The sequence below is a fragment of the Impatiens glandulifera genome, chromosome 1 (genome assembly GCF_907164915.1).
Source record: "Impatiens glandulifera chromosome 1, dImpGla2.1, whole genome shotgun sequence".
Classification (NCBI taxonomy): Eukaryota; Viridiplantae; Streptophyta; class Magnoliopsida; order Ericales; family Balsaminaceae; genus Impatiens; species Impatiens glandulifera.
In genome coordinates, this window is record NC_061862.1 from 16180205 (window position 1) to 16205103 (window position 24899).

Sequence of the window (24899 nt, forward strand, 5' to 3'; positions counted from 1 at the left end):
AACTGATTGAAGAATCATCCCTCACAATGAATCTAGATTGATCACAAAAACTTTTCCACATAGATTAAATTCTCCTCCAAATACTATACCCCGCTGGATAATTAGACATTTTGTGATTCAATCAAATCAATCGTAACCATACTTACATTTTATCATCAATGCTTAAAGACTATTCGGTTCGATTGCAAATCTATAACACTATTTTGATAGAAGAACATTATTAAAGGAAATAAGATCTTAAATATCCAAACCTCCTTGATCTATTCCAAACAGGATTTGAGAAAAAAAATTATGACTATTAAGATTCACTCGAAGACCAGAACATGCACCGAATACCCATAAAATATTCTGAAGGTGTTTAAATTTCCTGTAGGTAGCCTAAACCATGTAGAGTGTGTCATCAACGAAAAATAAATGAGATATAGAAAATGATATCTTTTTGACCCACAACTCACTCCACGGATGAGTCTCGAGTTTTCTGCGAACGATATCATTTTTTAGAGAGCTTCCATAACAATAATGAACAAGAAATGAGAGAGTGTATCACCCTGTCTAATCCCTCGGGAACTCTCGAAAAATCTCTAAGAACTACCATTAACAGTGACAAAAAACTTAGTCGCCGAGAGACAAAATCTAGTCGACCCAATCCATTTAGCATCCATTCTCATTTTGCCCATTACATCAAACAAAAATTCTCAATTGACGTGATCATAAACTTTTTCAATGTCTAAACAAACACACATTTGTCACTTCTTGAATTAGCTGAGTCAATGCATTCATTATTAATACACCATTATATATATTTGACGACATAAACGCAATCTGATTAATAGATATGTCTGTCTCTAATACCTTTCTCAATTTGTTAGTTAAACATTTTGCGACAATCTTATACAAAGATGAAACAAGACGAATAGGTCTAAAGTTTTTACACTAATAGTCCTTAGAACTTTAAGAATAAAATAAAATAAGAATTAATTTATCATTAAACTAATTAAATAAAATAAGAATTATTTTTAATATTATATATTAAAATAAAATAAAATAGATTATATAAATATTAAAATAATATATATTACATAAATATCAAAATAAATTATATCAATCTTTTTTTTTTATCATTAAACAAATAAAATAATAATTAATTTAAATATTATATATTAAAATAAAATACATTATATAAATTTTAAAATAAAAGAATTACTTTATTTATATTAAAAAATTGATTTTTTTTAACATGTCTAATATTAACCTATAAATGTGACTTTGCATTGCAACAATAAATTAGCGGAATTTTAATTTATTTTGTATTTTAATTTTTGTTTAACGACTTTGACAACCGTTGAACTGCGTTGATTTTTTTTAGAAATAAATAAATAAAATAAAATGTAGCACAATTACTATTTAACCCAATTTTTTCAGAAAAATTACTATTTAACCCGCTATAAATAAGATTGAAAAAAAAAATATCGTAGCAGGACGATAACATTGTCACATTAGGGTTTTAAGCTTTTTTTTCTGGAGGACTCATATCTTCTTCTCTCTTATCATCTGAGCGGCCATGGCGCAGTACGATCTCACACCGCGAATAGCTCCCAATTTGGATCGCCATTTGGTTTTCCCACTACTTGAGTTCCTTCAAGAACTCCAGCTCCATCCTGATGAAGACATTCTCAAGGCTAAGATCGAGCTTCTCAACCATACCAACATGGTCGACTACGCCATGGACATATACAAGTCCCTCCACCACGCTGAGGATGTTCCCCAAGGTCTTTTCCACACTTCTTTGTTCTCTAATTAGGAAGCCAAACATATATGTTTTTGTTTTCATTTATGTGTTCTTTCTCAGATATGGTGGAAAGAAGAGCTGAGGTAGTTGGAAGGTTGAAATCTTTGGAGGAAGCAGCAGCTCCCTTGATTACATTCTTGCAAAATCCAAATGCAGTTCAGGAGTTGAGATCTGATCAACATCATAATATTCAGCTGCTCAATGATAAATACCAGGTCTATTATATGCCTGCATCAATTTCTGATTGCTTAATCTTAAAAGAGTATTAATAATATGTGGTGTTGTTGGTTGCTTCTATTTAGAGGTTAACATTGGAGTTACGTTTTTCTATCACAAGGGATTTACTTTGGGTTATCTAAATGAAATGACTTTGTAAGGAAAATTCTCGTAGTTGTCTCTGTGTGCAAGAAATAACCTTCTCTAATTTCTAATAAATTGCAATATCATATGTTGCTTACAAATAAAGTGTGGATGGCTTTCACTTCATTTAGCTAATACATCATATGTTACCAAGGTGTTTGTAGACTCCGCGGAATCAGGGACTAATGGAAAAGCGTCTCATTTTTTCAAAAGAAAAAGTTTTTAGTATGATTAGGTGTAGCTTAAACTTCACTTCTGTTCCAAGGATCTTTTAGATACTACAACCATAAAATCGGTTCTCATCTAATGGGCTGCGGTTCCCTTGTGGTCTAATTCAAATTTGTTTAAATGTATTCAAACGCTTGTATATGTTAAAAGTGCGAAATCTTGGATAAAGAAAACAAATATTTGAAGCTTTTAGACATCCTGTTATAGGATTTTTTTTCCCATGCCTGTCATGTAATGTGCTATTTGAGTTTCTTTATGTCTATTTAAAACTAACCCAGTGTCATTTTATCAGATTGGTCCTAATCAGATAGAAGCCTTGTATCAATATGCTAAGTTTCAGTTCGAATGTGGAAACTATTCCGGTGCTGCTGACTACTTGTTCCAGTATAGGGCCTTATGCACTAACAGTGAGAGGAGCTTGAGTGCATTATGGGGAAAACTAGCTGCTGAGATACTGATGCAGAATTGGGATGTTGCCCTCGAAGAACTAAACCGCCTTAAAGAAAATATTGATTCAAAGGTTTTTATCATATGTCCAACTGTGAACTTTGTGCTTAATGTATATTTAAGCATTATGATGATCTCTCTGTGATGGTGATATATTTTTGTTGTTGTGCAGAATTTTTCTTCTCCAATGAGTCAAGTGCAGAGTAGAATATGGTTAATGCATTGGAGTTTATTCATCTTTTTCAATCATGAGAATGGAAGGACACAGATCATTGATCTATTCAATCAGGACAAGTATGCAATTTATTCTCATTTTTTATTTTGTTTTTCTCTAGTCATCATTTAGCTAACTTTGAAACAACCATTAAAATGCGCTATTGTTGATGTTGGTTGAAAATCAACAGTTATTTTTTTCTCCCTTACTTAGCACTAGTTTCTTCTTTTATTATCAATTTACACCCAGTTAAAACTCCATTTTTGCTATTCATTTACAATATCTGAAAAAGGTAAGTGATTTTTTTCCAGATACCTTAATGTTATTCAGACAAATGCACCTCATCTTTTACGGTATCTGGCTACTGCATTCATTGTGAACAAAAGGAGAAGACCTCAATTCAAAGATTTTATAAAGGTAATCCAGCAGGAGCAGTACTCTTACCAAGACCCCATCACAGAATTCCTGGCATGTGTATATATCAATTATGATTTTGATGCTGCTCAGAAGAAAATGAAAGAATGTGAACAGGTAATCTCCTTTTATCTGTGATTTCTGTGTTTCTATTATTAACCCATTAGCAATTTTAAAGTGTAGTCCCATTTTTATGCTCATTTATGGCAATACATTAGTGCAAGGACACGAGACAAGCTTTTGTAGCACATAAGCTTGAATGTCTGATTTGGGTTAAATTTAACAACTTCATCAATATAATCATTCAAATCATCAACTGAAATGCTAAAATATGCTTACATTATTTTTGTATAATATTTGAAAACATTGAACACATAGGAGGGTATTTATAGTCATTTAATCCAACTAATCCACTTTTCATAAAAAAAATGTTGAACTTTTTATTCAAATAATCAGATTATTCAAAACAACCCTACTTCAACCAAGCTTTAGATTTATATATAAACAAAGGAGGCATGTTTGGATAAACTGTGATGATTTGAGTAGGAAAAAAAAGATAGAAGTAATAAGCTATGACAAAGGAAATAATTTAATTATCTCTGGCACTTATTTTTCTTTGATATGGTTATGCTTTTGGCACAAATGATGGCAGTTAAATTGAGGAAGGTTGTCTGATTATCGTTTGTAATATTATTCTTTATTGTCTCATGTTTGTCATTGTTGTCGCATCTGCTGTGTAGGTAATTTTGAATGACCCATTCCTTGGCAAACGGGTGGAAGAAGGCAACTTTTCAACTGTACCGTTAAGGGATGAGTTCCTTGAAAATGCTCGCCTTTTTATCTTTGAGACCTATTGCCGCATACATCAGAGAATCAAAGTGGGGTAAGTGTTATTTGGTTTGTGCAACTTGGCAAAAACACTAGAACATTTATTAGATAAAAAAACCTAGGTAAATCCTTCTTGATTACATATCCATTTTTTTTATATATATAAATTTTCTGCCACATGTTTGTGCGTTTGTGTGCAGGGTACTAGCTGAGAAACTAAATTTGAACTATGAAGATGCGGAGAGTTGGATTGTGAATCTGATCCGAACCTCGAAGCTTGATGCTAAAATAGACACCACATCAGGAACTGTCATCATGGAACCCACTTATCCTAATGTGTAAGTCAGCCCCCTTGAAGTTAAATAATAATTTCTTTGGAAATGAAGTTAAAATTCATATAGAAGACAAGAAAAAATTATAGAAAAATGGGTGGTTGGTGCAGGTATGAGCAGTTCATTGAACAAACGAAGGGACTATCAGTAAGAACATACAAACTAGCAAGTCAGGTCCTTGAGCGCACACAAGCTCAAGGCGTGTGAAGTTTCAGGAACTTGAAGATTTTATCTTAGGACCGAAACGACTCTTTGTGTTTCTTCTTCTTCTATATATTAAACTTCTTGAGTTGAAGACCTTAACAAGAAAAAGCTAGTCAGCTGAGATTCTTGAGATTCTACTTTTTTGGAATTGATATTTTATTTTCTGCCAAGACATTATATTTAATACTTTTTTGATTGTTTCCATTCTTGTCTGTTCATTGATTGATGATGAATCTTCTTACAGTTAGGGGTTTAAGTAAGGTAAATCAATGATGGATAATCTTTTTTTTATTATCTACTTCAATCTTTTGTTGAACCAAACAATACAAATTCATCATATAGACATGACAAAAAAAATTACTGAGTTAGATATGATTTCTTTACAAATTTACCTCCTGACTCGCAAAATAAACCAACCAATACAAACTGTTATTATATTTCTAATTTGAAGTTTTTTACTCTTTAAACAATCTTTTAACCTTTAATTTTTATCTGATTAATATTTTTGACATTTAAACATGAAATATTCAATTCAAAAGGGTTAATATAATAAAGACTTGTTTAAACTGTTGCCCTGCCAAATTGGCATGCTACCACTATATCAATGTTCTAAGGAATAAAATCATGAGATCACTGGAAGAGTGTAAGATTGGATTGATGGACGATGATGCCTAATAGTCACTAGAAGAGTGTCGGCTTTGACTAATGGATCTCCTCTTACTCCTGCTCCTACTTCTCCTCGATGTTGTTTCATCATGAGAACGTTTATAGTGCTTGTGTTTCCTGTCCCCGGTTTGTTCTTTTTCATCATGAGAACGTTGATAAGTCTTTTCTTCATTATCGTATCTGCTTGATGAGTGTTGTTTATGTTCATCCACAACAACCCTTTTTCTTCTCGGAGGTGACGGAACCTAAAAATTAGAATGTTATTGTAGCAATTTTGTTCACATAAATAAAGAGAAAAAAAAAACTTAGGCATTTGTTTCGTTTGATGTAGGGTAATGAAAATAGGGTTATTTGAGTAAAAATACATTATTAGAGGAGGTATAAATATATAGCGAAAAACTTTTATTTTCTTTCATTTCAACAAAAGAGAGGGTACTTGGATTGTTGTTGATTTGAATTGGATAGTGGGTTATTTGAATATGATGAGTTTGTTTAATCCTAGAACATCAATCTGACCAATTAATTAATAAACAGTTACTCGGCATGAGATCTGAAGTTTACCTGAAAACGTGACATGTATCTTCCTTCTGGAGGAGGTGAGATGCCAAGTCTTTTCAATTCCTCCACGGGAATCGGCCGCCTGATCATCCATCATTTCCCATTCCAAACAAATTAAACGATTTAAGTTCAAATTGCATCACATTATTTTTACTTTTTAACCACTAAAAACCAAATAAACATTATTCAGCTATGCAAATAGACAGACACCTACAGTGGTGCTCGAAATGGTCTTTCTCGTCCTCCAAAACGAAGTTGCCCTGATTCTTTCCTACCACCGAGCCCCCCTCCTGTTTCAGAGTATGTCATAATAAATAATCTAAGAGAGAACCAAAAATATATTCTCAAATGAAGAAGAAAAGATGACTAACTAACCTAACCTTCTCGGAATCCAGCCTGACATCAACTGCTGTCTGTTGTAATCTACTGTAATTTCAGAATCATCGATTACTGTGTGGTGGGCTTCCTATAAGAAAAGTAAAGCCAATATCATGTTAATCGTCAGATTAACTAACTACCAGCAATATGGGATTGCAGACCATTTGGAAAGGAAACCTTTTTTTATTAATCAACCTAACTTCTCTATTAAAGATTGATGTTTAAGGGTAGACAATTCCAATGTTTAACCTCAAAGTGATACAAGAACTAAGGAAAATGGAGGAAACCTTCTTTATTTCATTATCCAATAATACATATGGGCCAAGGGCATATTAGTTACACAAAATTCTAACAATTTATCCCAAATGAAAAACATGGGGTCAAGCCCTATTCATTCACTTGTTTGATGTAGTTTTGTTTTTAAACCTTGTTTGGTGAAAAAGTTGATTTTTAATATTTTTACTATATGATTTAATTGATGAAGTGATTCATGATGGATAAAGGGTTATTTGGATTAAATCCCAATAACCCTTCATCAATTATGTTGGAAATGATTGTATAATCCCTTGTAATGTGATTATGATTAGAGAGAACTTCTAAGCTACCTATGAATGCTCGGTACAGGATGAAGATTAAAAGCAAACAAAGAACAGTGGTACCTCGTAAGCGCGTCGCATCTCTCTTTCAGTTTCAAATTCAACAAAGGCATATCCACGTGAAGCACCAGTAACTAGAGAACAATATGTAACGACAAGTTAGAAATAAGTATATCTTCATGTTGACAAATGAGACAGTAGTAATAACTAAACTCTGTTTTGGTATGGGACCTTATTCCTAAGTTTTGGCTGTGATTTTGATTCTCAATTGACACGATCAAATGAAACTATCATATATCATCATGGAATAGCTAAAGTAGAACACCTGTTTAAAGTCCATACCAACAGAGCTCTATACATAAGCATGATATACAACTAAGCAAACACAGCAATTACTTTTTCTTTTTCTCCTAATTGGAGGAATACATTCTTAAACTTTTTTTGTGAAATGTAAAAGATTCTTAACCTTCAAACTCAATTTGATAAATGATCAAAAAAGGGACCACAATTTTGTTAAATTAAACAAATCCAACTGCCAACTAAGCAAAAACTGGATATCTTTTTCTGAGGAACATAATAAAATACACTATAGTAGATTGATATAAATCCTATGTCAGCAAAGCAAAAACTTCCATGATTGTGTGAGCATAACTACGAGCATAACCATTGTCTGCCCTTAAGAAATGCATAAAATGCTATGTAATTAAACAAGCTTCAGACTTCGATTTAAAGAAAAAGGTCTAAACATAGCAGAAACAAAAAATTGAAGGGTACTTACTATCTGTGCCTAATATAACTCCACCCAAGTTCATGGAATTCGTGTTAGTCTGATAGAGAAGATATTGTTTAAAGAAGAACCACCAGTTTATTGTGACCAGAATGATGTTGAAATATAGTTTTAACATTAAGCTCATATGGGTTCAAAATCTGGTCCAGAAATCATATGCAAGATGTGATATTATTCAACTATGCTTTTGGTGCAAGATATCTAGATGGGAATCACTACACAGTAACATGGAATGCTACTGCCATCAGAAAATAAAAACTTGGACATTGTACCAGTTTTGAAGGGAATAAGGGTCAGGTTTATGTGAAAAAAGCTTTTTGTCACTGAGCCAACCAGTAATTCTTTTAGATAACGAGACTTCTTAGTAATACCGAAGCAAACAATATCATAAAATAAAAATAGTATGAGCTTCCAAAACAGCTTCAAACAAAACCAAGCATCATTTTTACATTCATATGAGCTTCAAAAAGGAGCGCTACTCTGTGTGAAGACACAATGTTTCCTCACTTAACATTATGACCTTCCCATCGATCCTTGCAATTAATTGTTCTAAGCATTTCTAAGGATCCCTGCTCAGTGTGAAGAGGAAATGTTTTCCTCACTATATGTTGTTAACCATCCAATTGAACTGGTTGGAAATACGTTCATCCTTGTTGGAACGAGTAAAAGACAAGTTTCCTTAGGCTCGGAGAGATTAGGATCACATAAACTAAAACCAAGCACTCTGAAAGGTTGAGAAATATCTACTCATCATGTCATATCCTAGAACAAGAATGATCGGCAAAGTTGCAGCTTCTCTAGAGGACTTCAGTAAAACCAATTTTAAGCTATCCAACAACTAAAACAAAACATAATCTATCGATTATAGGACAAACCTAACTACTTCTCTTTCTCAGAATTACTTGGATGTTCAAATTTACGACAACATTCTGTCTTCACTAGTCTGCAGCTTGGCTGCTCTCATAAATCCGTCCTTCCTCCAGTAATGCTCAAACTAGGAGAGAAAATATAACAAATACTCTTCTCTATGTCAAGAGTTGATTGCTTACAAATGAGGACTCTTCCCTCTAAAGGATGATGGATGCTAACATGAATACTCATCAATGAAGTGATTATCTACACACTCTTTAGACCATTCCATCCTTCTAAAGTTGCTATACATTTTTAGGTTAATTCATTCGAAGAAGATGAAAAGGCAAACATACCAATATGTCGAACCAACCGCAAGCTCTTAACCTTGCCGTATTTGCTCATAACCTGAAATAACGATATACATTTAATTATAGAAGAAGGAATGTGAAGTTTCTGTAATACGAGTAAGAAATAGCACCTTGTGAATTGTCTCCTCATTGGTGAGGTGAGAGAGGTGACCGACGAAGACGATACAATATGGATCTCCAGCAACCTTGGGATCGCCGAAGGCATCGTCTGTAAAGAGTAAACAGAGGAGAAGTAAGAAGCAATTTGAAGTCTGGAAAGATGTAAATGGAGAGAGTAAAAAGTAGTAAGGTACAAAGGCCAGCTTGTGAACAAAGGAGGGCTCTGTAAACGCCGTTGTCGTGAGGAAGAGTGTCGGTCCCGTCGATGCTACCGGACTGAATCGGGTGATATGTATCGGCGTAGAACACGGAGTTTATTTTGCCGCCACCGGCACCGCCAACGCCACCGCTCCGGCTACTACTCATCTTTTACCTTTCTCCCTCTCTCACACACACGGCGTCGGAAAGGTATCGTTGCGCAATGTACGAATTTCTTTTAACATTTTTTTTAATTAGCAAGAAATAAATAATTAATTAGTATAGTTAATCGAATCACATTTGTCGTCTCGAATTTTTGTAATTCGAATAATATTTTCATTATATGATGAACAGTATGTTATTCATACATTTCAATCGTATTTGTGATAATTTTTCGAATCCATATTCATTTCCTTCTTTGCAGAGACGATGTTGTCGAATATGTAGTTCTCAAGTTTTTTTTGTTTTTTTTTTCTTATAAGGAATTTTTGGAATATAATGTTTTTTTTAAAATAACTTCTTATAAATAATTTGGTTTTAAATTGTTCTTGAACATTTACTTTTTTTTTTTAATAGTTAAGCTCTTCTAATCTATAAAAAAAAAATTAAACTTTAAATATGAACCACTCTTATTTCAAATTTGAACTTTCTTAATAACTAATCTAAAATCATAGTATAAGTTCTAACTAAATTGTGTTTCTCATAGTTAAGTTAAGAATTATTTCGATTAACAAATTTACTTCGTCTTCAAACTATTTTTACTCTTGTTATTTTTGTGTAAGTTTTGTCTAGTCGACCAATTCAATACTTATGAATTTTGTATTACTTACTCATATTTAATATTTAATCTCTATCATATTTTTATATTTTAACTATATGACTATCAAACATATTAATTTCTTTCAATTTTAATATTTTTTATTACATAAATATAATTTTGGGGGCACAATACAAATACACAATATTTAAATATGGAGGATTGAGTTTAAGTGAGGGGTATGACTGTAGAATGTAATGCTAGTTTTCTTTTAATTCCAAAAAATAAAAAATAAAAAATATGAAGGAGACGAATGAACAATAACCTCGTTATCGTCTTAGTCTGTAATGTTATGGTCTAGAAATAGAACGGAACAAATGCTTCATCGTTTGATAATGGAGTTGAAAGATTCATTTAAAAACGAATATGAAAGGTTTGTCCGCAGTATGACTAAAAAAATAAAAATAGATATAGTACATATATATAAGGAATTTGTGCTTATTTTTAACACAAATTAACAATGTTATAACCCCGTAAAACTCTTTTAATTTCGAAGTTTTACGTAAAATCTCGAGATTTAAGAATTTCAACCTCAATTTGCGTGTCAGAAATTTTCTTTTAAAATAAAATATTATTTAAAAGATTTTTAAATTATCCTGACAATTTTTAAAATAATTAAAAATAATTAATTTTGGGATCCAATTTTAAATAATTTATGGATTTACAGTAATCAAATCACAATTTAATATTTTAGAAATCCTTAAGTTTAAATTAATTAAATATAACTAATTTAAAAGATTATTTATATTGAATTACAGTCGCTAATTGATTATTTTAAATCAATAAAAGTTCGCATACGTATACAAATGTATTGGCCAGAGTTTCTTTTAGTTTGCAGTTTGTGATAATCAGGAAAGTGCTTTCGCGCCATCCTCCGTACCCGTTTTAAAAGGGTCTCTACTTATAAATTTAGTTTTTAAAAATCGATTGTATCATGTTTCATTTTCACCCATTACTCTTCCGGTCCTAAGCATTCATAAGGTTTGTGCGTTATTTAAAATATTGTAACAACAATATCTAAAAACGTTGGTACATGTTATTAATGTCGTTGACTTAGAGGAAATACTTGAAAAATGTCAGTAATTTTTAAAGACATTAGGGTTTAAACATAAATCTCAAACGAGTCTTTATCAAAATATTTTGTGTAAATATTCCAAAAATATTTTAAAAGAATTTTCTAATTTTTTGGGATTTCTAGAAAATGAGTTGACATCCCAAAATTATAAAAATAATTTTGAATTTTAAAACGTAGAACCAAAAAGGCCTTAGGACCGGAGTCATATTCTTTGGGTTTAATTTTTTATTTTAAAGTTGTTTTGAGGAGAAATGAGTTATTCAATATTTTCCTTATATCTCATATACTTGATTAGTACCAAAATAAGAATACTGACTGTTCATTTTAACCAAATTAAGAACTCAAAATTATCAATTATTTTGAAAATTTTGATTTTGATCAAACATGATCGAGATAGATCAAACATGATCCAAAATGTTGCCTAACATGATTACAATCATGTTGGGAAGTTTTTAGGCTATGATTTAAGAGAATTAGCCCAAGAACAACAAATACATTTTTTTTTTAAATTCATATTTGGAATTTTTTGTTTTAGCTTGATTGATTATTTTTAACTTATCTAAAAAGTTCATAAATGATCCAATGATAGATTTCCAACCATAAAACACCATAAACAACAAACATACAAGCTTATGCAATTTGAAATATAAAAATTTCACATTCAAAATGTAAATATGAATTAGAGGGGGTTGAAACCTTGTCAAAGATTGGAGAACACTCCTTGATCCTTAAGGGAGTTTTTGGGATGCTCAGATCTAAACTTTAGAGCCTTATACGAAATTTTCAAAAAATCAAAAAGCTTTGAGCTTTAATGACAGTTTTTTGATTTTTTTTATTTAGGGCTTGAGATGTTATATCTTACATTCAGAATGACTCGTGAGATGTATTTATAGCATCTCTGAGTTGATGGAGGCTTCAAGTGGATTGAATCAGCCAAAATCCATTTATAGTATTTTGGTTGTTCTTCCTCAATTTTACCGGAATATGGATGAATCATCCATATTGAAGTAGCAGAAATGATCACCGAAATAGGGTGATCATTTTAGCTTTCAAATCAGCCGAAAATGTGGACTATCGACTGAGTTCCAAATTGGCAAAATCAAAGACGGGTCTTTGATGTTTATCCCTCCGGCGATCGCGATAAAGACAAAGGTGGCGATCAAAACAACGTCGTTTCGAGTGTAAACGCGGACGCAAAGCGTTCTGTCGCGTTCAGTTGACGGATATAACGTCTAGTTAGATGATTCGGTGCACCTCGGGCGTGCGGTTCCTCAGCTGCAATGGGCTATGCGGACGCTCCTTGGGTGTTGGATGAAAATCTAATGTCCATCTAATGGCTGCGGTTTTGGTTGTAGCCTTTTCACGGAATTTTGGCTACACCCGATTACAATTTTTTTTTTTATTTTAAAACCTTAAAGGCTTGTTTGAAATTGATTTTTCTTTCACCTTTTTTACTTTAATTTTGATCCTTTTAATTACACAAAATATTAAAATAAATATGACAAATATTTTACCAATTTTTTTTAATATTTTAGGGTTAAATAAATATTTTTTAGGGTAAATTATTTATTTTAATCCCTTAATTTTTTTAAAATTATTTTAAGAGAAATAAGTACAACATCTACCCTAAAAAAATATTCTATTATTTCGACCATTTTCTTTAATTAATTAGGCTTTAAATATCACAATAATTAGTCTAATTAATTATTTGATCAGGTTTTGGTACGAAGTTAATTATTTTAATTTTATTTATTTAAAATAAATTAAAATAATTTATTTTAATTTTATAAATTAATGTGTAAATTTTTAGTGCTTACAAGTGATATAACATTTAAATTGTTTTAAATGTTTAAGGTGTAAATTCAAACAAAATAAAATATATAAAATGCAATTCAAATAAAAATAAGTATATAAGAAGTAATTTCAAACAAAAATAAATATACAAAAACAATTTCAAACATGATCATACATATGAAAATATTTAAAAATTCATGAAACATTATATTAAATACCCAATAAAATTTATTAAAGTACTTAAAAAATAATTGAGATTAGATCAATATTTAAATTTTAAATTAATTTATTTATATTATCAACCCACTAAAGTGGTCCGTTGGAAATAGTTGACTTAAAATATCAAAATGTCATAGATTAGATTCTCATTAGAAGCGCTTTGAATAAGGAGTTGACTTAAAATATCAAAATTTTACAGATTCAATTATCACCGAAAGCGCTTTGAATGTAAGCGGATGTTATGACTGTGGGGTGTCTAATTCTCTTTATTTTCATAAAAAATAAAAGGATGGATTTATATTAGGGCTCATTTAGTTTTTAACCCACCTCAAAAGGGGAATTTGACGAAATGACCCTAAAAAAGCCTTAAATGCGTTGGTGAGCGCATAAATTAAATTGCGATGATGACCACTTTATATTTTTTGACGAAAATACCCCCTTCGCGTAATGCGAAGGGGAGAATCGCGCGATGGGAAGACCTATAAAAAGTCCAGAATACCCTTACTATTTAATATAACTTCCCATTTTTTTTTTCATTTCTCTTCTCCTCCTTCTCTCTAAACGAAGACCTAAACGACGGACAACCACGACAATCTTCAACGGACAGCCACGACAGCGATCTTCAACGGATAGCCACGACAGCGATCTTCAACGGACACAACCATGAGCACGAGCACGAGCACGGTGGCAACTGGTACTCTTCTTCCTCGATCTGCTTATTGTTTTCGTTAAAAATGGTATGGTCGTCTCGCGAATGGTGAAGGAAACAATCGTCTCGCGAAGGGGACAATTGTATCGCAAAGGGAACAATCATCTCGTGAAGGGTCTTCTAGTCTCGTGATGGGCCTTCTCGTCTCATGAAGGATCTTCTTATCTCGAGATGAGGAGATGAAGTGAAGTATAATAAAGATGAGGAGAAGGAGAATGAAAATGAAGAGATGAGGAGAATGAGAATGAAGAGATGAGGAGAATGAGAATGAGATGAAGAGATGAGAAAAAGGAAGATGAAGAGATGAGGAGAATGAGAATGAGATGAAGAGATGAGGAGAATGAGAATGAGATGAAGAGATGAGAAAAAGGAAAATGAAGAGATAAGGAGATGAGGAGGAGTATGAAGTGATGAGAAAAGGGAAGATGAAGAGATGAGGAGATGAGAAGGAAGATGAAGAGATGAGGAGATGAAAAGAAGAGAAGATGAGAAGAATGAAGATGAGGAGAAGGAAGATGAAGATATGAGGAGACGAGGAGAAGGAGAATGAAGAGATGAGGAGATGAAATCACATAAAATTTGTTATGATTCATTTTATTTTGTTAAAAATCACTTATATGTTTTATGATAAAATCACTTAAAATTTGTACATGATTCATTTTATTTTATAAATTTTACCAAATGATGATCCAAATTATAGGTTATTTTTTCTCTTTTATTTTGGTATGAAGAATATTTTTGAATGATAATGTATATTATAGTTTGATTTTTGGCTTTAATTAAACAAACATAGAAATGGACATAACATCTTTAAAATAGACATGACAAACAAACAATGCTAGTTATACAAAGGAAACAACACATGAGATTACAAGAAAAACTGAAGGCAAATAAATACTTGGTCAGTCTTTTGGCAAAAATAAGATGAGATTTGTAAACAAGAAACGCAAACAGTGTTGATATCATCGCCTTCTTCTTGTAGCATCAAATATGACGCACTCTAACCTACCAATTTTACAACCTTCCTTCAATAATCTAATGGATTTCAACTTCCCCATCCATGACCAAGTCCATATGCATCCATAAAACCACCATGCCCATGATCATCGTGAACATGGAGGTGTTTGTTATCAATCGCTTCATCATTAATCTTCTCCACACGCTGCTCTACCAAAATTTTCTCACTCTCCTTAACGGATTTTGGTAAACTTGACAAAACCCATAAATACTTTCAGCTAATTCATCAGCATTATCATCCTAACCATCATTCACAACAACAATAAATCAAGTATGAGATTTAGCCCATTTCTTAAACCATGTTTTTTTATCAACTATTATTAAGTAAGTTAGTTAATTACCTGAGGCCACCTTCCTCCCGAATGTGTAAGAATCGACGCATGTGATAAAAAATATATGTCAAACACAAAAGGGTCAATCAAAGCAATTCAATTCCTAAACAGTTCAACAAAAAGTAAAATCATACCAATGGACAATAAGAGCATCCCCATCCTTGTACCCATACATAGGTACAAATATGTGCCACATCAGCAGCCACATCACAAATAAATTATACCTCTCAATTTATACATCTATTCTCCAACCATCTCAAGTACAATTGTGGTCCCACCATCCACATCATCTAATTCATACAATATTTTTTAATTCAATAATTCAAGTAATCTTGTTTTATTTTTTATTATATTAATTTGTTTAAATTAATAAAACTAATATTTATAAATTATATTAAAAAATTTTAAAAAAATCAATAATTTTTAAAAATAATTTAGGAAATTATCATCACAATAATACTTGAAAAAAATAGACTACTAAATCATATTTTGTTACTAATTCTGGTAACGCGCCCAAACATGCTCAATCAAGTCCGATCGAAGTTGTTGATGCATTTGCTTGTCATGTAGTGCAGCCCGTCTCTGGCTATACTCATTAAATCCTCCGACGGGACCTTGAAATATCTCTATAATTGTATTGTTGTCATCGGGTTCCTCCAACCAGTTGAATGCTGTATCTCCTTCATCCTCAATTATCATGTTATGCAAAATAATACATGTATACATGATATCCTTCAAGTTACTCTGGTACCAAAAACGCCCCGGTCCTCTAATGATCGCCCAACGAGCTTGTAAGACACCAAATGCCCGCTCGACATCCTTTCTTGCAGCCTCTTGCATTTTCTTAAACAATGTTTTCTTGGGATCATGAGGGCACTGAAAACTCTTGACGAAAGTAGCCCATTCAGGATAGATTCCATCTGTAAGATAGTACCCTCTGGTATATTGTCTATCATTCACTTTGAAGTTGATCTCTGGGCCCTTTCCTTTTAAAACATCGCTGAAGAGGGGGCTTTGATTAAGCACATTGATGTCATTGTTGGACCCCGCAACTCCAAAAAAGGCATGCCATATCCATAAATCGGCAGATGCTACCGCTTCAAGCATTATTGTTGGTGTTCCATGATCACCTCAAGTAAATTGTCCTTTCCATGCGACTGGACAGTTCTTCCATTCCCAATGCATACAATCGAGACTACCCAACATTCCGGGGAAGCCGTGCCTATGCTCATGCATAAGGAGCAAACGTTCGCAATCAGTAGTAGTTGGCTTTCTCAAGTATCTTTCGCCGAAAATGACGATTACACAACGACAAAAATTAAACAATGATTCAATGGCAGTAGTTTCAGCAATACGTAGGTACTCATCGAATTGATCTCCGGGTCCTCCGTATGCCAATTGGCGGATGGCAACCGTGCATTTTTGAAGTGGTGAGAAACTTTGCCTTCCAGTTGCGTCGACTCTCCATTTAAAATAGTCATCACGAGACAAGGCATCGACTATGCGTGTGAAAAGGCCTCTTCTCATCCGAAAACGACGACGAAAAATATCACTCGAATATGTTGGATTTTCGGAAAAATAGTCAGCAACAAGACGACTATGACCTCCTTCACGATCACGCTCTACAACTCTTCTTTTTCTTCTTGTTGTTGCACCCCAATTCTTTGCAATTTCGTCACAAAGTTTTTGATGTACTGCTAATTGCATTGCCGACATCCCCGTGGTATCCTTCATGATAACATCATACTCCCATTTTTTGTTGTATTTTATTTGTTCCTTCAATTTCTCATTTGTTATCCTTTTGTATTCCTCCATGTTTTTGTCGATGCTTTGTTTCATCTCCTCGTACATGATATCCTTCGAGGGATGATTCATCTTACCCTTACCCTTACTCTTCGCTGCTTTCTGCCCGATCGGACGTACGCGTTCTTCATCGGCATCTTCCGGATTAGAAGAAGACATGTATCCTCCTTGAGCAGATGTTTTTGTCTTCTTCCTGCCACAATAATCACGATCCTGCTGGTTAATCCACTTAGGACTTTCCTTAAGTATATTCCACATGCCCAAGTGAGTAAACGCAGAGTTGTTGTGCGTTTGTGCCCACTCTTTCATTGCATGCATTAGTATGTCAACATCACTTCGGCCACTTCCCCAATCCCTCTTCATCTGATTGTACAATCCGTTAAAGGCACTCACAGACCTTTGCAGCGTGTAAAAATGCGTTTTTAAAAGGTCCCAACGTCTCACTGGGCAGTTTGCTGGTCGTTCTTTATTATAAACATCGGCAATCCTCTTCCACATGGCATCCAATCTCTGAGCATTACCGATTTCTGCATCTTCGCTAATATTCACCCAACTTTGTGCAAGGATCTCATTTTCTGGACCTGTGTACCTTGCAACATAAGTACGACTCTTTGGGCCCGACACATTTTCTCCATCATCAGTATCTTCACTCGCATCTAGATTAATTGCATCAATACCCGGTGGAGACGATATGAAAGTCATCCCAGGTGCTCTAGGAGGACTAATTCCATAGATCGGAGATGGCATATATGGATGTTGATATATTTCGGCAGAATACATGTAAGGAGGGGTGAATATGTGAGAATTCATTTGATGGCTCGGATGAAATAATAAATTTTGGGCATGAATGTTTGAATTTATTGAAGGGAATGTGAGATAAATTAGATAGTGTATTAACCTCTATTTATAGATTTTATTTAAATAATAAAAAAATAATCATATGTATAAAAAAATAATATAACGGTCATATTTTGAAAAAACGGTCATATTTTAAAAAACGGTCAATTTTTTAAATAAAAAATTAAATAAAACGATTTATTTTTTAAAATTTTTAAATGTTTATTCTTTTTTGCATAAAAAAGTGGGGGTGGGGACCACTTTTTTTGACTTTTTCTCATTTGTACCTAGTAGCAAAACTTTGCTACTCAATTTTCTCTCTCCTGATTTGTACCCATCTCCCCATTAGTGTACTTAGGTACAAATTTTGTCCACATCAGATTTGTACCTACCGATGGGGATGCTCTAAGAAATAATGTTTAGCAACATACACACATTGGAGCATGATTAAATGAAGGATCTTTGTAATAATCATGAAAAAAATTGAAACAAGTACTTGTCCATGGTACACAAAAGGCCCATACGCTGATAGGAAGATAGTAACAACCAAAGTCCCCATAGCCATTAACTTCCCAAAGCTTCTAAGGATCCCTCCACGACAATAATGGCGAAACAAGTAGACAAAATACATAGGCGCAACCACGAAAAAGAAATGTTTAAAGCAAAGAAGACCGGTAAAAAGAAATCCCCTCATCAAGTCATTCCCTTCTTCAAGAAAAGACAGGGAGAGTAATAATAGTGTGCCCTAAACCCTAAACCCATCGCGAGAAGCCCCATTGCGAGCAAGAATCACATGAATCTTCCCTAAAATGGAACCGAATTAGAGCATCATCTGCAAATATCACCATCGACAAGATGAACAATAAGAACAATCTAATCTGCATGCATCTACAAATATCATGGTTTAGGGTTCCATCTACATCCAACCTGCATTGAAGATGAACACAAAAATATTTAATAAAACTATAATGGAAATAAGAAATAAATCGATCCAATCACATGATACTAGAACAAGTTTTTGTCGTTAATTTGTATGATGTGTTCGTTAAGGGTTCTACCGCCGCCGCGAGAGAGAATGCGGAGTAGAGAGAGAAAGGAAAAAACGAAATGGAAAAAATTGAATATTTATATAAAGAATTATGGTCATTCGCCTGACGATCCTCTCATTCGCTACGCAAAGGGGTATTTTTGTCAAAAAAAAATAAAATATAAAGTGATCACCAGTGCAATTAACCAGCGCATTTAACCCCTTTTTATGGTCATTTGGTCAAATTTCCCCCTAAAAAAACATTAATTTTTATTTATTTATTTTCAATTTTAATTCTATATTTGTTTCTCTACTAAAAAAAAAGAAAGAAAAAATCATGTTAATTTATTAGTTTTATCATAATTTCTCTTTATTTTCTTAAGATTAGCCCAAAATTTTTTTAACCCATCTTCTATAATTATATTAAATTTAATTTTTTAAGAAAAATAATATAGATTATTCTCAATTACAATATTCATTATATATTGAATTTTAGAAAATTAAAATGACTCATGTTCTAAACTAGACATTCTTAATAATAATTGAAACTAGCATCTTTTGATCTCTAATAAGTTGATCAATCTCAATTATTAAAACTACTAAGCCTATAAATTCCAACAAATATTATTTGGTTTGAATTATTCAAATCAAACCAATTAAGAAATGTAGAATTACATCAATCTTGCATAATATCAACAAAATATTCTTAAGATCTGAGTTAAAACTCCCCAAAATATAATGACCATTTGCAATAACATATACAAAATAAATATAAGAAGTTATCAAAGTTACATGTTTTCAACTAAAATCATTAACACTAGATCTTTCATCTTTGATAGCCATAAAGTTTGTATTAAATAATTTTGTAACATGCCTTGTAATAATACAAATATATTATTTATTAGAAATCAATAATGCTAACATTATTTCAATATGTACACAATTAGTCACAAACATATGATCAGCCTCTTAAAGTGACTAAAGTCAAACAAAAATTTGTTTGTTAAATAAGGATCATCATCATCATCATCAATCAATCACCATTCCTTCTTCTTCTTCTTTTCTGTCATCTTCAATCACATTCAATCATTATTCAACCACAAACATCCATGTCCAAGCCAGAATCCCCAAATTAGGCAGCAGAAGAAGAAGAACAACAACCATGGGATTATTATACATTTCCAAAAATGAAACTTCCTCCCTATCTCCCTAATTGCATAATCTCACAGTACATGCCACAGCCTGTGCCCAATATTTCAACCTAGCTTTCACATCTTGTGGATCATCACCTGGAAGAATACCCACAACATATAATCAGATCACAAATTCACTCAAATCATTGTCAATTTCTAAACTAAGAACCCTAATATGCACATTAAATCTCAATTAACTTGACCGTACATACTCACCAGGACTAGAAATCTTCCAATTGGCAATCGGTCCAGACGAACTAGTCTCGGCTGCACGAGGCGAAGATGATTCCGGCGATCTCTGTTGTTCATCGAGGAACCTCTGTGTAACGGAATAACAAAGCTCAAGCGCAGGTAAGGTGTTACAGAGTTCTGGAATTTCTTCGTAACTGAAACCGAATCCTAGATCTAAACATCCTTTCAACTCTTCCAAATCGTCATCAGTTAGACTCTTGGTCCTCGATAGATCGTCTTCGTCAGCTGATTCGACATAGCCTTCGAGAAGAACTTGATTCTTCTTCTTCTTCGTCTGCAGTTGGTGCTGGAGATTGATCTCGCTCCAGAGACTGTCGTCGGTACCATTGGTGAAGAAACCGTTTCCAGATTCAATGGAAACTTCGTCAATTTCTTGTGTGAATTCCTTGGTTGATTGATGCTCTGAAGAAAAGTCGTCATAAGAAATCATGGATCTCCCCATAGCTTGCTTGATTTCTTTTTTTGTCTCTGGCTGTAAAATTGCTTAGAAGAAGGGCGTTGCTAGGTATTTAAAGGAAACCTGGAGTATGTGGTATCTTTTCATTTCAGGCCCTCAAAGGTTAGTAAATCCATAAACACGCCCTCAACTATATCACAATTTTAAAGTTTATCCTTGGATAATTATTTCTTATATAAAAGGTATTGTTTTAATATTTTATTTTATTTTATTTCCAATAAATTGAGACTACTTATCGGAGTCAATAAGGATTTCGAACATTTTTTTTTCAAACTTTATAATTTGAGTCTTCTTATTATTAAAATTATATTAAACGAGATTTTATTTTAACGATTTCAAACATTGTTAACTTATTATTTACGTAACATTTATAAATAAATAAAACATATATGTCACTAATTTAACTACCTAATTTCAGCGAACACTACTAATTCTATAAAATTCATAGTCAAAACTTTTCAATTTGCTGAAATTCGGTAGTTAAATTAGTGACATAGATATTTTATTAATTAATTTATTTATAAATTTTACGTAAATAATAAGTTAACAACGTTTGAAACAATTGAAGATAAAATCTTGTTTTATATAACTAGGGCGGCAAATGAGCCGAGCCGAGCTCTAACTTGCTAAAGCTCGAGCTCGACTCGAACTTGAGCTCGAGCTCGAACGAGCTTATAAATTTGAGTTCGAGCTCGACTCGATTATATTACCTACAAGCTCGGCTCGAATATATAATATAACTTTAACAATAATGAGTGAAGTTTAAAAAAAGATGTCTAAAATCTCAATTCTTATGTAGATGATTGTTAGAAAAAAGAAAAAGTAGTTGATTTATTGATGTTTAATTTTTCTTTTAAGGTTATTATAAACCTGAATTATTATAAAAGAAATATTCAAACTATAGTGTCTTAAGTTCATGAATCCATTCTTTAAAAAATAATAAAAATGCTTACATTCATTTGAATGCAATTTCGAAATAATAGTATTTCTAAAATATAAACGATAATGATGTAGACTCTACAAAGCACCGAACTTTATCTCTTTATACTTTCTTTAATTTTCTTAAAATATTTTAAAATTAAATTAAATTATAAAAAAAACAAAACAGAAATGTCCAGATAGAGCATATCTCTTTTATATTTATCAATCACACCTCTCTCCCAATCATTATCCAACCAATTTGACGTTATCTAGAGAAGACAAAAATTGGAGGCAAATAATGAATTATATATATATTTAATTAATTTTGTATACAAACTAAATTATTTTGAAATAACATTACACGTTTATTAAATTATATTATATTGGATAAATACATTATTTGGAGCCTATTATGATTCATCACATTATCACATTAAATGGATGTCATTTGTGTGGTTGTCAAAACAACACATTATAACAATTTGAAATCTCATATTCATCATAAGTTTTAAATGTAATAAACAAAAGTTTTTGGGTTGAATAAGTATGATCCTCATCATAAATTACTTTAAGAAACGAAAAATGTAAGTATATTGAGTCGATTAACGAAGATTATCAATAAGTTGAATAATGGACATCTGTAAAGAACATAAAATATGTATTAACTCATTTGTTTCGATGCCCTAAAAGAATAATTGGTAAGGTATCTGCTTTGAACACTTGTCTAGTTTGCACGAGTGATTTAGCTTTCGATTTATTCCTTTTTTTTTTAAATAGTATAGTGATCTTTTAGCGAAGATTCTCAATGAGTTGAATAGTGGACATCCTTAAAGAATATAAAAACGATAAGTTATGCTTTATGATTTTTATTATAATCTCTTTTGGTGTACTAAAGAAAATAATTGATAATAGAATATTATCTTTGAACACTTGTGTGGTTTGTTAGAGTGACTTAGCTTTCGTTTTATTCCTTTGTTATGCTTTATTTTCTTTATAATAAAATGATATGAAAAAAAGGGTTATTTAATTATAAAACAATAAAATAAAATAGAATTAAAAATACAGATAATAAAAAAGAGTAAATTAAAAATTAAGATAATTGTTGTGGATATGGGTGTGTTTAAAGAGAAGAAAAGGTAATGTTTATCTGCGCCGACGTGGTCTTGGGGGTAAAAGAGTAAAAAATGGATAGTAATGGACAGCTGTTGTCCAGCTGGACAACAGCGATTGGGGGTTGAAGAAGACACGTGTTTAATGTTTTGTTTGGTTCCCACCACAAGTTTATTGTCTGGATGATTCCTATTGGCTAGCTGTTTTTCTAATAGCCATGGGTTGTTGTCTTCAAGTAGGGACCACAAAAGAGCGGCTGTGGCTACTTTTTATTTGGTCTTTCTCTTTTTCTTTTTCATTTTTTTATTCACACTAATTTTATTTAAATATTTATTTTTTTAATTATTAAATTAAAATGATTTTATTTAATTTTATTATATTTAAATTTTAAATATAAAAAATATTATAATAATTTAAATAATTAAAAATTTAAATATTTTTACTTTTTATCAAATAATATATTTTATTTAAACTAGGAAATAAATACCCTTTTATAACCAACATCAAACAAGCCCTTAGCCTTAATTGGTTTTGTATAAATAATTTGTCAAATATCTATTTTTGTCCTCCAACTTTTATATCAATTTTTTCCATTATGAGTTAATTTTGTTAATTTGTAAATTTCCTTTCTTTGTTAGAAGTTAGCACAACTCTGATATTAATGATTTTAATTCCAACTTTATAGGTTTATAGGAAAAATTGAATTTGAAATTTTTATTTTTTTAAACTAGACTTTTGATACTTTATTTATTCTAATAAGTTAAAATTAATGAAGGTTTCAGTTATTTAAATAATTTAAACTAATTAAATATCATTTCACTTGTGTCTTTTGTCCATCACTCAACTCATTTATCGAAATACTAAAATATTTTTAATTCTAATTTATTAATTTTATTTTATTATTATATATTAATACTTTTAAATATTTTTTTTTTAAATCTCTACATTTTCTAAATTATCATAAATCAACTTATATGTCTCTCAAGTTCCCAATGGGAACTAACCTTATTTTGTTATCTAATACACACCTGTCTTTTTTGATAAAGAATTAAATATTTACATTTGATATGGAAAGATTTTGTAATTTGATATATACAATTATTTATTTTGGAGAAGTCAATGCATGTTTAGTCAAAAAAAAAACAGGTGGAGATTTACAATAATAAATTATAGAAGATTATGGAAGACCAAATTTGAGCATATATAAATCAAATATGAATGGGTTAATGACACGAGTTTATTGTTTAATCTTATTCACATATAAACATTTGATATTTTAAATAAGAACATTGAAAAATCTTAAATATATTGTATTCACAAGGAAATTGATACGGTATCAAGTCTGTATACCTAAAGACTAAAGTAACTTTTACATTTGCACAAGGTGATCACCTCTTAAAAGAACATGTAAAAAAAAAAAAAAAAACTTTTTCACAAAATTGGATCCCTTTATCCATTAGTCATTAAATTTACATAAAAAATAATTCACCAACTAAACTAAGTTAATTTTGTTATATATAACATTAAATTATTATATTGTTTTTAAAAAATGTTAGAAAATGTTAAAAAATAAAAGTTGCATAGAATCTCTCTTTATATTCTTTAGCACTGGATCTATTCGATATCTTTAAGAACAATTTTTAAAAAATAAGTAACTATATAATGTATTTTAATCAAATTTTTTTATAATGGTTTTAATTTGATTTTTATTTCGATTCTTATTTTATATTTTTAGATAATATAATAATGTAAGGAATATAAAATGTGATTTAACATAATTATAATTAATTGATTATCCTATCAAAGTCAATGAGGAATTATTTTAAAAAAAATAATACGTTGAGACAAGCTCTCTCTCTATATAATGATGCTTAATTTTTAAAATGTTCGGATTGTCGAGTCGAGAGTTGTGGTTAATTTGGATATATATGTGAGAATAAATGAATACTTGGGTCGGATTGTGGGTTGACCCGCCCATAAACTTAAAATGGTTAAAAATATAATTAAAAATACTATAG

General features: G+C 31.6%; 4 protein-coding genes and 1 pseudogene across 4 annotated transcripts; 1 reads left to right on the forward strand and 4 right to left on the reverse strand.

Moving 5' to 3' along the window:
• The first annotated feature begins 1498 nt into the window (after window positions 1-1498).
• LOC124921075 (eukaryotic translation initiation factor 3 subunit E-like) lies at window positions 1499-5020 on the forward strand. The gene is made up of 8 exons (XM_047461679.1): window positions 1499-1769; window positions 1850-2004; window positions 2670-2897; window positions 2997-3118; window positions 3350-3569; window positions 4193-4335; window positions 4481-4618; window positions 4723-5020. Exons 1-8 carry the CDS (start codon window positions 1562-1564, stop codon window positions 4817-4819), a joined length of 1311 nt encoding a protein of 436 aa, XP_047317635.1. The 5' UTR covers window positions 1499-1561; the 3' UTR covers window positions 4820-5020.
• A 292-nt stretch (window positions 5021-5312) lies between these two features.
• LOC124920734 (U11/U12 small nuclear ribonucleoprotein 35 kDa protein) lies at window positions 5313-9536 on the reverse strand. The gene is made up of 8 exons (XM_047461288.1): window positions 9315-9536; window positions 9132-9229; window positions 9007-9058; window positions 7078-7148; window positions 6416-6506; window positions 6255-6330; window positions 6044-6122; window positions 5313-5727 (listed from the first exon to the last, which is right to left on the reverse strand). The coding sequence occupies exons 1-8, from the start codon at window positions 9484-9486 to the stop codon at window positions 5488-5490; spliced, it is 879 nt and encodes a 292-aa protein (XP_047317244.1). The 5' UTR covers window positions 9487-9536; the 3' UTR covers window positions 5313-5487.
• Window positions 9537-15683: 6147 nt separating this feature from the next.
• Window positions 15684-16919, reverse strand: LOC124922747 (annotated as a pseudogene).
• LOC124919108 (glutathione S-transferase T3-like) lies at window positions 16904-17831 on the reverse strand. The gene is made up of 2 exons (XM_047459271.1): window positions 16987-17831; window positions 16904-16943 (listed from the first exon to the last, which is right to left on the reverse strand). The coding sequence occupies exons 1-2, from the start codon at window positions 17829-17831 to the stop codon at window positions 16904-16906; spliced, it is 885 nt and encodes a 294-aa protein (XP_047315227.1).
• A 1998-nt stretch (window positions 17832-19829) lies between these two features.
• LOC124920815 lies at window positions 19830-20859 on the reverse strand. Its single transcript, XM_047461378.1, has 2 exons — window positions 20358-20859; window positions 19830-20237 (listed from the first exon to the last, which is right to left on the reverse strand). Exons 1-2 carry the CDS (start codon window positions 20833-20835, stop codon window positions 20158-20160), a joined length of 558 nt encoding a protein of 185 aa, XP_047317334.1. The 5' UTR covers window positions 20836-20859; the 3' UTR covers window positions 19830-20157.
• Between the last annotated feature and the right edge of the window lie 4040 nt (window positions 20860-24899).